This window comes from Vidua chalybeata, chromosome 10 (assembly GCF_026979565.1).
Source record: "Vidua chalybeata isolate OUT-0048 chromosome 10, bVidCha1 merged haplotype, whole genome shotgun sequence".
Taxonomy (NCBI): Eukaryota; Metazoa; Chordata; class Aves; order Passeriformes; family Viduidae; genus Vidua; species Vidua chalybeata.
Window position 1 is genome coordinate 9,186,570 of NC_071539.1, and position 12,855 is coordinate 9,199,424.

The window sequence follows — 12,855 nt, forward strand, 5'->3', positions numbered from 1 at the left end:
TGGTTGAGATTTAGAGGAACTCAGCAGAGGTTCCTCTTGCTCAGCCTTGAAGAGAGTGAGCTGGCTGGGTGTGGAGTTTGTCCTCTTTAAGGCTACTTTTCCTGAGGTCAGGAAAAAAGCATTGGTTGATCAGTGCCAAGTATGAAGGGCCTCCTAGAGCTTGGAGGGGGATGGAGCCAGCCTGGTTTTTGAGTGGACTTTTGGTTTGTGGTCTGTGTCCTGCTAATGAGAATGGTGAAAACACCGGTATGAGGTTGTTTGTGAAGGGAAGGAGCTTCTGTCATGTTCTACAAAAAGGTTTCAGATCCTCTTCATTCAGGAAGGAAGCCTCTAGCCCTGGGAGCCCCAAATCTGCAGTGAGTCAAGACCTTTCCTGCTTTCGTTATCCCAAAGACTTTGAACACCCTTGAACTTTAAATCCCTGCAAAGTGGCCTTTGGAGAAACTGGAAGAACTTTGAGCCCTGGAGCCCAAAGACAAGCATTCCCTTGAGTTCTTTCCCAAGGGGATGCTGAGCTGTGGTGGGCTCATGGGCCCTGGGTGACTTTGGCTGCAGCTGGTCTGATGGGGGCTGATGGCTCTTCCCAGTCCACAGAGAGAAAGGAGTTCTCTCTGTGGAGGGGAGCAGTTGGAGGATGATGCTGCCTTGTCTTAGTGCTTCTTGATGGGGTGTGAGCACAGGAGGCTGATACTGGGCTGAGGAAGCCTTTCCTCTCACTGCGCTCGCCCCATAACCTCAGAGGGACCTACAAGGTGTTCCCCCGCCAGATCCTGCAAGGCACATCTACTGCCCAAGATCTGTGACACACAGCTCTTGCTTTTGTTCTTGTCTCTGGAATGATAAACCACAGAGATCTCCTGAGAGCTCATAAAACCACTGCTTGGAGATGGTGGAGAGTGCGATCTCAGTTATGTTCTCCTAGCAGGCTGGAAGAGCTCATCTGTTTCCACCTGTGCTGTATGGACATGCTAGAGCCTGAGCTCACTGGAAGAAGCAACATTCCCTAGAGTGGTAAGAAGCAGGTGAAAGTACCTGGCCCTGGAGACTGGCAGCAGAGCAATAGGGACCCAGTAATCAATGGGAAATGGCCAGGCAAAGACAGACCAGAGCTCATTAATTATGCCTCTTCTTGGGGACAGAGAGCCTGGGGGCTGCAGACATGCCTGGTGCTCTGGTTTGGGCAGCTTATGGCAGCTCTTGGCCCTCACAGGGCTGGGGACACTGGGCCAGGAGGTCCCTTCAGCCACTGGGAGTACATGACTGTGGCAGGACAGGAGTGCTGCACAGTGCCATCACTTACCAGCAAGACTGTGGCCAGGAGTACAGTGCCCCAGGACCTGGTCACCGCACCTGGGTCATGGCCATGGGAGGTGACCCAGGCAGGGGGCAGGACACAGCTAAGGTCCTCTGAGCACCCCTGCCTGACAGGAGTGAGCACCATTCCCACCTCCTTCGAGGTGCCAGCTGGGAGCTCCATATTCACCTGGTGTTGGTGCTGTGGGCACTACGCATCTCGTAGGGATAGGGCAGGAAAAGCCACCTTGCAGAAAGCAGCAGCAGGCTGGCAGAGTCCTGAGTGGTTCTGGGCCATGACCAGTGCTGCAGACACCCAAGAAGTGATGTTTCAGCTGCTGTGTGTTTTCCTCCCTCCCCCATCTGTGCCCACAGTGCCCTCACCCCTGTCAGGCAGTGCCAGGGGCAGTTGTGGGTAGTAACCAACTGGTTTTCTCCCAGCAGCAGCAGAGGCAGACAGTGCTGGGACTGTGAGGAGGCTGATGCATGTCCTGGAGCCAGATGCAGGTGACATGAGCTGGATCACAGAGGAGCAGATGCTGCTTGCCACCATTCCCAGGCTGACCTCTCTCATCTCCCCTGCCAGCAGGGACAAAGCCAGGGGGCCCCAGAGGTCACTGAGGGGCACAGGGGGATGTGGCATTGCTAGGATGGGGGAAGGGGCTGTGCTTGACAGAGATGATCCCATAGGGCAAGGAAGGCTGGTGGGGGAGGGAGTTGTGCTGATGCTCCCAGCAGGATGGATGCCACAGGGCACACATCCTTGAGGGTGTTTGAGTGCCTGGTGGCCCAGTCTTTCCATCTCAAGCTGCTTACTAGGGATCAAGGGACAGCACTTCAGCTGTCCCCAGGACCCAAAGTCAGGGCATAAATTGAGGGAAGAATTAGCTGCCACAAATCCCATCCATGGCTCCACTGTTGCCCCAGAATGGGCAGCTGTAGCTGTGATTCCTGCCCCACTGCCATGGCAGGGACGACAGTATTCCCATTTGTCCTGGGCTGGAATTTGTAAATTTGCAGTGGCGTAATGTGGCTCTTGCTGCCAGCACTGCTGCATGGCCCGTTAGAGGTCTGACTCTGCTCCAGTTTCCCTGTGTCTCATCCCACAGGACTGTGCAGCCACAGAGGTGAGTGGCCAGCCTGCCTCTGAGACAGGTGGGCACAGAGCAGAGATGCCATAGAGGCTTGCAAGGCTTGAGGGTTTTATTTCCACATTCAGCACAGCACGAACACCCCATGTTCCTACTTCCCCCATCTCCACCGCTTGGCTGGTGGGCACCTGTGAGCATCACTGTGGCAGGTACTGCTTGGGGTCCCCAGGGAAGGGCAGGGCAGGTGCCTGGTTGAAGTGAGCCACGAGGAAGATTCCAACAGTGCCACACACAAAGAGAGAGGCCATGATGAAGAAGCAGACACGGTCGATCACCTGTCCCACCATCATCCACTCTTCACTCTCCTGCCAGTGGCACAAGAAGGGTGAGGGCTGTGCCCACTGCCCCCCATGCAGATCCCTCTCCCCTCAGCCCTGACTCACGCTGCTGAAGTCGTTCTGCTCCCGCGTGGCATTGGCGATGTAGTTGCAGGCATCCACACAGGCACGGATCTCAGGACCTGCCTCCTCCAGGCTCTGGCAGAAGTCCTGGGAACTGCCACTCTCCAGACCACGTCCTACGAGTAGCAGAGCCAGCACAGCGGGCACCAGCAAGCGCTCAGCCACCTGGCACAAAGCCCAACTTCACGGGGAGGTGCCAATGCCCCGGGGTCACTCACCAATCTTCTCCAGCACAGTTTTCATCAGCCCATCTCTTTCCTTCTGCTTCTCAAAGAGCAGCTCGGTCCTGGCTTTCCAGAGCATGTACTCATCAGCTTTCACCATGAGCCCCAGGGAGCTGCGTCTGCGGACAGCTCGCGGAGGCCCTGGGGTCTCCTCTGGCACGGCCATGCCCAGGTAGCGGGGCAGGAGATGCAGGAACACCTGGGCACAGTGTCACCTGTGGGGATCTGTCTCCCTCACACCACCCAGAGCACCCAATGGGTGTGACTGGTTTCCCTGGCATTGATTGGAGCATGGTGCTATTGGAATGTTGGCACCTGCTGCTCCCCAGTGTTGGGAGTGGCTTGGTGGCACAGTCTGGTCTACTGGGGACATCTGGGGCCTTCTCTTTGTGCCAGGACTTGCACTCAGAGGAAGGCATGCCTGCCACCTTACTCTGCAAGGGACATGGCCTTGATCCCCAAATACCCATCCCATTCCCCCCTGTACAAAGGGAAGGGGGATGATGGCAGGTACCTGGCGCACTCTCTGGGACATGGAGTGAGTGTTGGGCGTTCTCAGGGAGACGTTGAGGACAATGACAGCATTCACCACAATCACCACTGTCACCACCATGAGGAAGGTCAGGTATCTGGGGAGGGGGCACAGAGCCTCAGTAGGGCTGCTGGGTCACAAGCTGTGGTCATGCAAAGTCCTTCTCTGTGCCCTCCTGCTGGTGGAAGCTGGTGACAGGCAGTGAAACATGGGCAAGTGGTAGCCCTGTGTCAGCCCCATCTGGGCTGAGGGTTATTTCTGTACCGAGGTCCTGTCCCTAGGCACTGTCTGCACCACAGCATCTGAGACCCTGCTGGCACAGTGTGACAAGGGGGCTAGCACCCCAATCCCAATGTGTCACTTACTTTCCAATGAGAGGCACAGCCTGGGAGGTCTCAGGCACCTTCTGGGCAATGAGGAAGAGGAAGACAGTCTGGGCCAGGAGAACATTGATGGAGACGGTGCATTTCTGCCCACCCGCTGCCAAGGAGGGGGAAAGGCAGTGTTTGGCACACGGTAGTGCAGTGGGCATTGCCCTCCTAAGGCAAAAAACCCCCACCCAAAAGCTGAATTAGACAAGTCCTGCCTTGAGGCATTAACTATGGGATACCTAGAAATTTACACACTTCCCTCAATCCAAGTACTACAGGAGTGGGTGAGAGATGATTCTGATGGTCCCCATGCACAGAGGGGACAAGAAGCCCTTCCTGGAGTGCTGCTGTCCCCTTGCACATTCCCATTCCCACAGTGGCATGGTCCCACTGTACCTTTGGCGGGCAGGAAGTAGACGAGCACAGCCATGGCAGAGATGAGGACACAGGGCACGATGATGTTGATGATGTAGAAGAGTGGCTTGCGCTGGATGATGAGATAGAAGATGACCTGCTGGTACTGGATATCATCTGGGGTGAAGTGCTCTGAGTTGATGATCTTCCTAGCGGGGCGGTGCTTGATGGCCCATTCGCCGTTCTCTGCATCGTGATGGTGCCAGGTGAGTCCCACGGGGGTGCTGGGCCTCCAGCCCCCCAGTCCAGGGAGGAAGGGGAGGACTGATGATTGGCATGGGCCCCACAGGGCACCCAAGCTTTGCACAGTGCTAGAGCCACTTGTGAGGGAGATGAGCACTGTGGAACATGCCATGGTGCCTGGGCAAAATACCCCAAAAAGCAGTTGTGTGTGGCAGCTGGGCAAATATGGGGCACCTTTAACCCTTTGGAGGCTCCCAGGGCTACAGCTGTGAGGTTGGGGTCCCCCCATCTCCCCATTTCACAGTGCCACAGAGGGAAGCCAAACATGACACTGGGTGACAGCGCACCGCTCTCTCGTGCTCTCCACAGGAGCGATAGATTTTTCCCCAGTCAAGATCGCAACTCAGGCCGGTAATGAAAAAATAAATCTCGCTGCCCAAAAAGCATTTTGTTCCTTCAATATGCAATTAAAATGTGATGGAAAACGTCATTGTTTGGCCATGACAGCTACATTCCCAGCATCAATCAAGCTTGCAGGAGCGGTGCTCTCTGGCAGCAGCTGCCAGGCTGCAAGAGCCTCGAGCTGGGGGGGTTAGAAAAACAAATCTCTCCCACACTCCCGCTTCCACTAATAACTTAAGTGCCCATGTAATGGTGGGAGCTGCTAATAGTCCCGGCAGCCCTGCTTTTGGCAGCCAGCAGTGTAGCAGCAGACCTGCTGGATGTCCCCTGTGGTGGGACACCTTTGTGCCGTGGCTGTGGCTGCAGTGTTACCTGTGAAAGCCTCGGGGTCGATGGAGATCCACTCCACAGTCTGGCCATCCTCCACTGTCAGCAGCAGGTTGATTTCATTAGCACTGTACGTCTGGGACCTGGGGAGAGATGAGGTGGTGGCACAGGCTGACATGCAGCAAGCTGTACGGGCTGTACAGCCACCTCCAGCTCTTCATTGGGGTGCTTGGCTTGTCCGTGGTGCCTCCTGCTAAGTGACAGGGGATAGGCAGGTGGCACTTATCTCCCCAGGGGCAAAGGTGGGCATCCCACGCTAATCCCTGCGTCCCAGGAGGAGCTGCCATGGTGCCCATGCTCACTGGAAGACCATGGTGCAGTTCTGCCAGTCGAAGGGGAAGTAGGTGACGTGGATGACGCAGACGCTGCGGTAGATGGCAGGGGGCAGCCAGTAGATGCTGCCATCAGGGGACACCAGCACGTTGGTGTAGAGGGTGATTTCGAACGTCCCATCGATGCTGGAGGGAAAAGGATGGGCTCAGCCCCCAACTATGCCTGGGGGGTAGCTGCCAGCCCTATGTGGGGATGTGTCCCCATTGTCCTGTCTCCTACTTGTTCTCCAGGACGATGTCCGGCAGCCAGACCATGGTGGAGGGCACCCGCAGCTGCTGGATGTTGTCATATTTCTCGGGGTCCCAGCTCAGGCGATAATCAGACCATTGCTGGGAGAAGGAGAGATAGGGAGGAGGGGTCATGCTGCCCCAAAGATGAAAGAGATTGTGAACTGCCTGTGCTATGCTGCCCACAAAATGGGCTCATTTGGAGGTGCCCACAAAAGAGGGTGCAGGTTACAGTGCCAGCCCCTCATGGGGTGCTACCCTGGTATGCAAACATAGCTGGGCATGATCCTGCCTACAGGGGAGGGGTCTCACCATCTCGATCCAGACGTTGGTGGTGAGGGTCTCCTCTCGTTCATTCTGGCAGGGAAGGATGAGGGACATGGCTTTAGTGCCCTGCCTTCTGCCCCACAAGTGGGGGCAAATTCTGTCCCACTGGAGGTACCTGTGAGGGTCTCTCACCAGGGAGATGAGGTTTGTGAGGGTGAGCTTGAGGGAGACATCGATGATCTCATTCCCCCGGGCTGGGCGCAGCTGTTGATTGTAGTTGGACATGAGGTCCTGGAACAGCTTTTCCTCCTGGTTCCTGCAGCTCACACCTGGGAGGGCACACGCCATGTGACACCCCGGGGGGAAGGCAGTGGGGTCACTGATGCCCCCTAGACCTGATATGCTGAGGGGGGAGGCACAGGGTGCATGGGAAAGGGGTGTCCAGACGCGTGTTGCTGCGGGCGTGTGCGCTCTGCTCCGCGATCCGGACAGTCCCGTCGGCGCCCCGCGTGCGGGCAGGGCTGTGTCCCCGGCACGCCCTCACCCAGCCCGCCCGGGCACCTCTCCAGGGCAGGACACGGGGGCAGTGGGCTGCCAGCACAGGGACAGCCCGGCGGGGCGGTGCCTGGCACTGGGCTCCCAGCGGTGACAAACCCCCAGGTGCAAAGGTGGGGGGTGGTCAGGTGCCCTCCAGGCCTCTCCCTGGCCGGGCAGATCTTACCTGCCAGGGTGCAGAGGACGAGGAGGAAGCCGTGGCCACGCATGGCGGTGCCGTGGGCGCAGGGGCTGGGGCTCCGCTCGGCCGCCTGCGCCGACGTGTTCTGGGCCTGGCGCCCGCTGGGACAGGACAGCTGTCCCCTGCCACCGTCAGCTGTTCCCAACAGCCACGGGGGCCCGGGAGGGACGCGTGACCACCCACTTCCCCCGCTGGTGGGGCGATGCCAGTTTGCTGGGAAGCTCCTCTGGCATTTTGTGCCGGAGAGGTTGGGACTGGGACAAGGGGCAAAATGAGCTCTGTCCTTGGGTTCCCCGTGTCTCCCATAAAGGGGTGCATCTCTTTGCAGGTTATGGGAGTGGGTGCCCCTCTGCCAGCACATCCTGTCCCTGCCATGGCGGTAGCGGCCCCCAGAATACCGGGTGGGGAAGGGGCAGGCAAGTCCCATCACATCAGCCTGGGGAGTCATGCCCCCCCTCCCCCCCGGGGGTTCAAATCCTTCCAGCCCCTGTGTAGGAGGGTCACGGGGAGGGGGGGATGGGGGTGTGGGGGTGTGGTGAGATTCCTGGCTCAGTGAAGAGGATGTGACAGCTGTCCTGGGCCACTGCCGGTGGGGGGACGTCAGAGGTGTCCCCTGAAACCAGAGCCCTGGCATGCCACTGCTGAGCTGGGGAAGGAGACACCTCTCCAGGCCCCCTGCCTTGCACTGTGGGATGGAGTGTGCTGGGGGGACACTGTAGGTCCAGATGGGGGAGTCATGGGGGCAGGGGAGAAATGTGGGCACTGATGGCATCTCTGCCAGCCGCAGTGGGTCTGCAGGGGATGGTGCCATGCTGGGGGGGCCAACTCCTTCCCCAGCCGATCCTGCCCCACGTGCCCAGCCCACAGAGGTAGCAGGGCCAGTACCACCACACCCCTTCTGGCCACAGCTGGGTTCCACCACACTCAGGACATCAAACAACAACCATTCCCTGGGTGGGCATCATCCTCCCCAGGACACACACAGTGTTCAGGTTGGGCATTGTTCCCCATTGGGGCACACTGAAGGCAGCCACCAGTTCAGTGCCCCATGGCAAGAAGCTTTATTTTCCCAAACAAAGACAGGTGGGGGAGAGGCTGGCACGTGGGATCCCCACAGACCCCTAGATGAAGCGCTTGTTCTCCTCCCGGTAGTCATAGGGGTCTCCAGCAAAGGGCAGTGGCGGTGGGTGGTTGTAGATGCCCATGAGGAAGATCCAGAGGGTGCCCACCACCAGCATGGGGGTGATGAGGAAAAAGCACAGGCGGTCCAGGGTGCGGGCCACACGGTTCCAGTTGTCGATCTCCTGTGGAGAGAGCCAGGAGCCAGGCAGTGTGGGGGCACAGTGGGCACAGGGAGCTCCCCCTGCCCTTCCAGGGCCCATGTCCTACCTCATTGTAGCTGTTTTCATCCCTCATGTGCTTGACAATGTAGTTGGCATTATCAATGACGGGTTTGATGTGCTCGTAGGGCTGCTCCTCGCCTGAGTCCATGCCCAGCGGCACCAAGCCTGGGGATCAGAGGGGGTGGTGAGACGGGCTCCGAAGGGCTGCCAACCCCGGAGTCCCCAGCCCTGCCACCCTTCCCTCTGTCCCTGTGCTCACGGGCAGGGGTGATGCGGCTGGTCAGCCCATGCCGCTCCGACTGCTTCTCGAACATGAGATCACTGCGGGACTTGACGCTGAAGTATTCCTCTGCCTTGGCGATGTAGCCGGCCGAGCTGCAGCGCCGGATGCACGGGGCTCCCGCCGGGCTCTCGGTCGGCTGTGTCATGCCCAACAGCCGGGGCAGGCTCTCCAGGAAGACCTGGGACACAAGAGGGAATGTCATGTCCCTTGGCCACCTCCCCAGTGTGTTGCTACCTTGTCCCCACTTTCTGCCCACAAACTCCATCTGGCACAGATGCAATGCCAGGGCTCTGCTGTCCCATGCCCTCTGAGGGGTACAGTGTGACCCCTGCACCCACCAGTGCACCCACCTCAGCCCACACCCCGCTCACCTCTCTGACCCAGTCAGACATGACGTGGGTGCTGGGGGTGCGGAAGTGGAAGTTGAGGACCACAACGGAGATGATCACAACGGCTGTCACCAGAAGCATGATAAAAAGCAGATACCTGGTAGGGAGCATTGGAGCTGGCATTGCCACAGGGACTGGGCACAGGCAGAGCTGCCCTCTGACCCCAAGGGACTCCACAATGTCCCCGCTGCACTCAGTGGTGCCCAGGACTCACTTGCCGATGAGGGGGATGGCGTGGGAAGTGGCAGGCAGGCGCTGGGAGATCAGCAGGAGGAAGACAGACTGGGCCAGGAGCACTGAGATTACCAGGGTCATCTTCTCACCACCTGGAGAACAGGTGAGCTCAGGGCAAACCTTGCCCCAGGTACTTCTAGCAGAGTCCCCAGTGCCGGGGTTGCCCTTCCAGTGTCCCATGATACAGTGCCCCATAAGGAGTTTTCTGTTATGGGAATACCCTGGGGTCCTGCATGGGATATCCTGTACCCAAGTGCACCTCTGCCAGGATGCCTGGCTGGGGTGATGGTGTTCTACATGGGCATATTCCAATTCTAGGATGTCCTTATGTTGGGCATTGGGGTGTTGCCTGGTGCAGGTGTGGGACACAGAGCCCCATGGATGTGGCTCCCATTGCTGGCACACATGCCACAGGGCTCACTCACTGTCAGCGGGCAGGTAGAAGACGAGAATGACCATGAAGGCGATGAGGATGCAGGGTATGACGATGTTGATGACATAGAAGAGCGGCTTGCGCTTGATGATGAGGTAGAATGTGATGTCCTGGTGCTCAGTGGTGTCCAGAGGAATGTCAGGGTAGATGTTCTTGCGGGCTGGGCGGTGGATGATTTCCCATTCCCCATTCTCTGCCAGGGCACAGGGGACAGCACACAGCATGGGGGACACCTGCCATGACGGTCCTTACCACGTCCACTAGCACCAGTCTCCCCCCTCAGGGTGGGGATAGCATTCCAAGGTGGAATGAGTGCCAGGATGCCAAAGCTCCAGGTAATGAAGTTTCTCCATGGCAGTGTGCCCCCACTCCAGAATGCCCCCTCCCACCCCCGACCATTACAGGCTGTCCCACTGCCACAGGACATGACAGAGAGCACCAGCATTACCTGTGAAGCCTTCGGGGTCAATGATGATCCACTCCACTGGGTAAGACCTCCCTGTGTCTGGGTCACTGTCTGTCTTCAAGTGTATGTTGATCTCCAGGGCACTGTATGCCAGCGACCTGGACCACAGCCAGGGGGTCAGACAGTGAGGGGCTGCTGGGTACCCACACTCAACCCACCCTGACCTCCAGCATGATGGACTTAGGCCACCAAGTCACCTACAGACCCCCATCTTGCTGCACCTCAACAGCAAGGGGAGGTGCTGGCAGCAGCAGGCACCCAGGCATGACATGGCCACACTGCTGGCCTGACCCACCCACCCAGCACCTGAATCTGAGGGAGCAGTTCTGCCAGTCGAAGGGGAAGAAGTCCACGTTGATGAGGCAGGTGCTGCGGAAGATGGCGGGTGGCAGCCAGTAGACGTAGCCCGTGTCGTAGATGAGGACGTTGCAGTAGTAGGCGACCTCAAAGAGCCCATCATTGCTGTGCCAGGAGGGAGACAAGGTTGCGGCACGGCTGGGAAGGAGCCAGGAGAGTCCTGGACATGCACTGGGAACAGTTCAGAAGAATTGGGAGGGGAAATTAAGGCACAGCTCACTTGTTCTCCAGGACTATCTCTGGCAGCCACAGCATGTCTGGTGGCAGGCGGAGCACCTCAACACCCCCAAATTCAGACTTGTTCCACTGCAGACGGTAATCGGTCCAGCCCTGGAGGGGAGGATCCTCAGGTCACTCCCTCACCAGGCTGGGCCACCTGGTAGTGGCACAACTGATGCTGTGACACCTGTCCCTACTCACGTGCTCGAGCCATACGTTGGTGGTGAGGGTCTCGTCCACCTCTTTCTGCAAACAGCAACATGGGGCAGTGAGAGGCCAGGGTGTCCCCCCAGCCCAGGACCCCCAACCCTTGCCAGCCAGCGTTGTGACAGCAGCCTCAGGGTTGCCCCCCACGCAACCAGTCCTAGGAGTGAGGCCTGGCTGAGGGACACCCCACAGTGGGCCCTGCCCAGTGGGACTCACCAGTGAGATTAGGTTGGAGAGGGTGAGGGCCAGGTAGACATCCACAACCTCATCAGTGGAGACCACAGGGCGCAACTCTTTGTCATAGCCCTTCTCCTCGAACAGGTGGTGGATGAGCCGCTCCTCGTGGTTCACACAGAGCCCACCTGGGGGTGTGGGGTCAGGCAAACCAGGGAGCTCAGGGGTTGTTGGGCCCAGTGCCACCCCCTAGGATGCTTGGCAAGGGCAGGGTGGTATAAGAATAGAGGGGAGAGGAACAGGCCAGGACATTGCATGTCTGTGCTGCACAGGAGAGCAGTGCAGGAATGACACACACGTGGGAGAACATGGTCACGGGACAAGGACGTGGGCATAGACACAGATACAAACCCAGCACAGAGAGGGACACAGGCATGGGATGTTTGGATACAGGCATGGTGGAACTGTGTATGTAGGTGGCTGTACACACAGAACACACATGGACTCATGGACATGGACCCAGTGTGTGCAGGGACACGTGGTCATAGATTCGGCACAGACACTCACAGGGACACATGGATACAATGACACTTTGCGCTGACAGCACATAGCCCGGGTAGGGGCATGGGTCTGGGTGGCACAGCCAGGAAGGAAGCACAAAGGACACGCAGTGAGCCGACTCTGCCAGGTAATACCCAAAATGCAGCCCTGGGGACCCTGGTGCCCAGTTTGGACCCTGCCACCATCATCCCCTTCCAAACCCATCGAGGAGACCCATAACCCCATGGACACCCCAAGCAGCAGAGCAGCAGAGCACCCCATGACCCAGACCCTGCTCACCCGACAGCATCAGTGCCCCGAGCAGGGCCAGCTGCTGCAGCAGGTTCCCCATGCCGTGCCCGTGGTGCCCTCACGCCGTGCCAGGCCCTGGCTGCTTCCCTGCCTGGCCTGGCTGAGCGGATGTCCGGCTGCCGGAGGGAGTGGGAGATGGATGGTGCCAGGTGCTGAGGGGGAAGGGTACCGGCACCAGAGAGCTGCTCCAACCCCTCTCTTCCGGCTCCCCCACGTGCAGGGAAGGGGAGATGGGCAGGCACAGCTGGCCTTGCTGGCCCCACGGGTGTCAGCCCATCACCCTGAGCTTGGGCACCACAGCACAGGCACTGCTGGGCATGGGGAGCAGCTGTCCCTTCCCTGCTGCTCAGCAGTCCCTGTGGTGCTGCTCGGAGTGGCAGGGTCCCCACAGCAGGGTCCCCAGGGTACCCACTGGTGCCAAACACCAGTGGGTGCACCCAGGGCTGACACCCACCACTGACCAGTGACCCTGGGCACACTTGGCCCCTGCATCGAGGTTTCATGTGGGTCCCTGAGGGGCATCACCAGGGTGAGCACCAGTGCTGTGCTGTGGGTGCTGCATGGTCAGGAGGGTGTCTGACCCCTGGGGAAGGGGCTGGGGAGTCTGTGCCAGGGTGGGCACAGCAGGAACCAAGGCTGGAGGCATCACTTCAGAGTACAAGGGGGATGGGAAGGGGGACGCAATGGGATATCATAGCTCCCCTGGAAAGTCCATCCACTGTCACCCACTTTGCCAGCATTGTGTGGCACAGCACTCGCTTCACATTCGCCAGCTAGTGGAAAATAGAGCCCTTCTTTATTGAAAAATAAACCTTCTCTGTACAAATAAATAACAGCTCAGGTGCCCCTGGGAAAGATGGGGTGAGGGTGGGCTTGCCAGTGTGGGGGTTCCAGGGGAGAGGAGAACTGTGATTCCTGGCTGAGATGCTTCAGGTACCCACCAGGGCCCCATTGCCCTGGGCAAGTAAGGAAGTGCT

At 58.7% G+C, this 12,855-nt stretch overlaps 2 protein-coding genes across 2 annotated transcripts; both read right to left on the bottom strand.

Annotated features, from left to right (window-relative positions):
* Positions 1-2,495: 2,495 nt before the first annotated feature.
* Positions 2,496-7,154, bottom strand: CHRNG (cholinergic receptor nicotinic gamma subunit). Its single transcript, XM_053951805.1, is given in 13 exon segments — positions 2,496-2,749; positions 2,828-2,961; positions 3,064-3,268; positions 3,584-3,698; positions 3,967-4,081; positions 4,369-4,572; positions 5,344-5,441; positions 5,661-5,816; positions 5,911-6,020; positions 6,231-6,275; positions 6,378-6,514; positions 6,907-7,090; positions 7,092-7,154. Coding segments are annotated over 13 exon segments (1,734 nt in total). The 3' UTR covers positions 2,496-2,581.
* Positions 7,155-8,021: 867 nt separating this feature from the next.
* On the bottom strand, positions 8,022-11,918 carry CHRND (cholinergic receptor nicotinic delta subunit). The gene is given in 15 exon segments (XM_053951902.1): positions 8,022-8,225; positions 8,311-8,429; positions 8,524-8,725; positions 8,919-9,033; positions 9,151-9,262; positions 9,596-9,796; positions 10,052-10,167; positions 10,376-10,531; positions 10,647-10,756; positions 10,847-10,891; positions 11,069-11,277; positions 11,280-11,386; positions 11,388-11,459; positions 11,461-11,530; positions 11,867-11,918. Coding segments are annotated over 15 exon segments (1,869 nt in total). The 3' UTR covers positions 8,022-8,042.
* Positions 11,919-12,855: the final 937 nt, after the last annotated feature.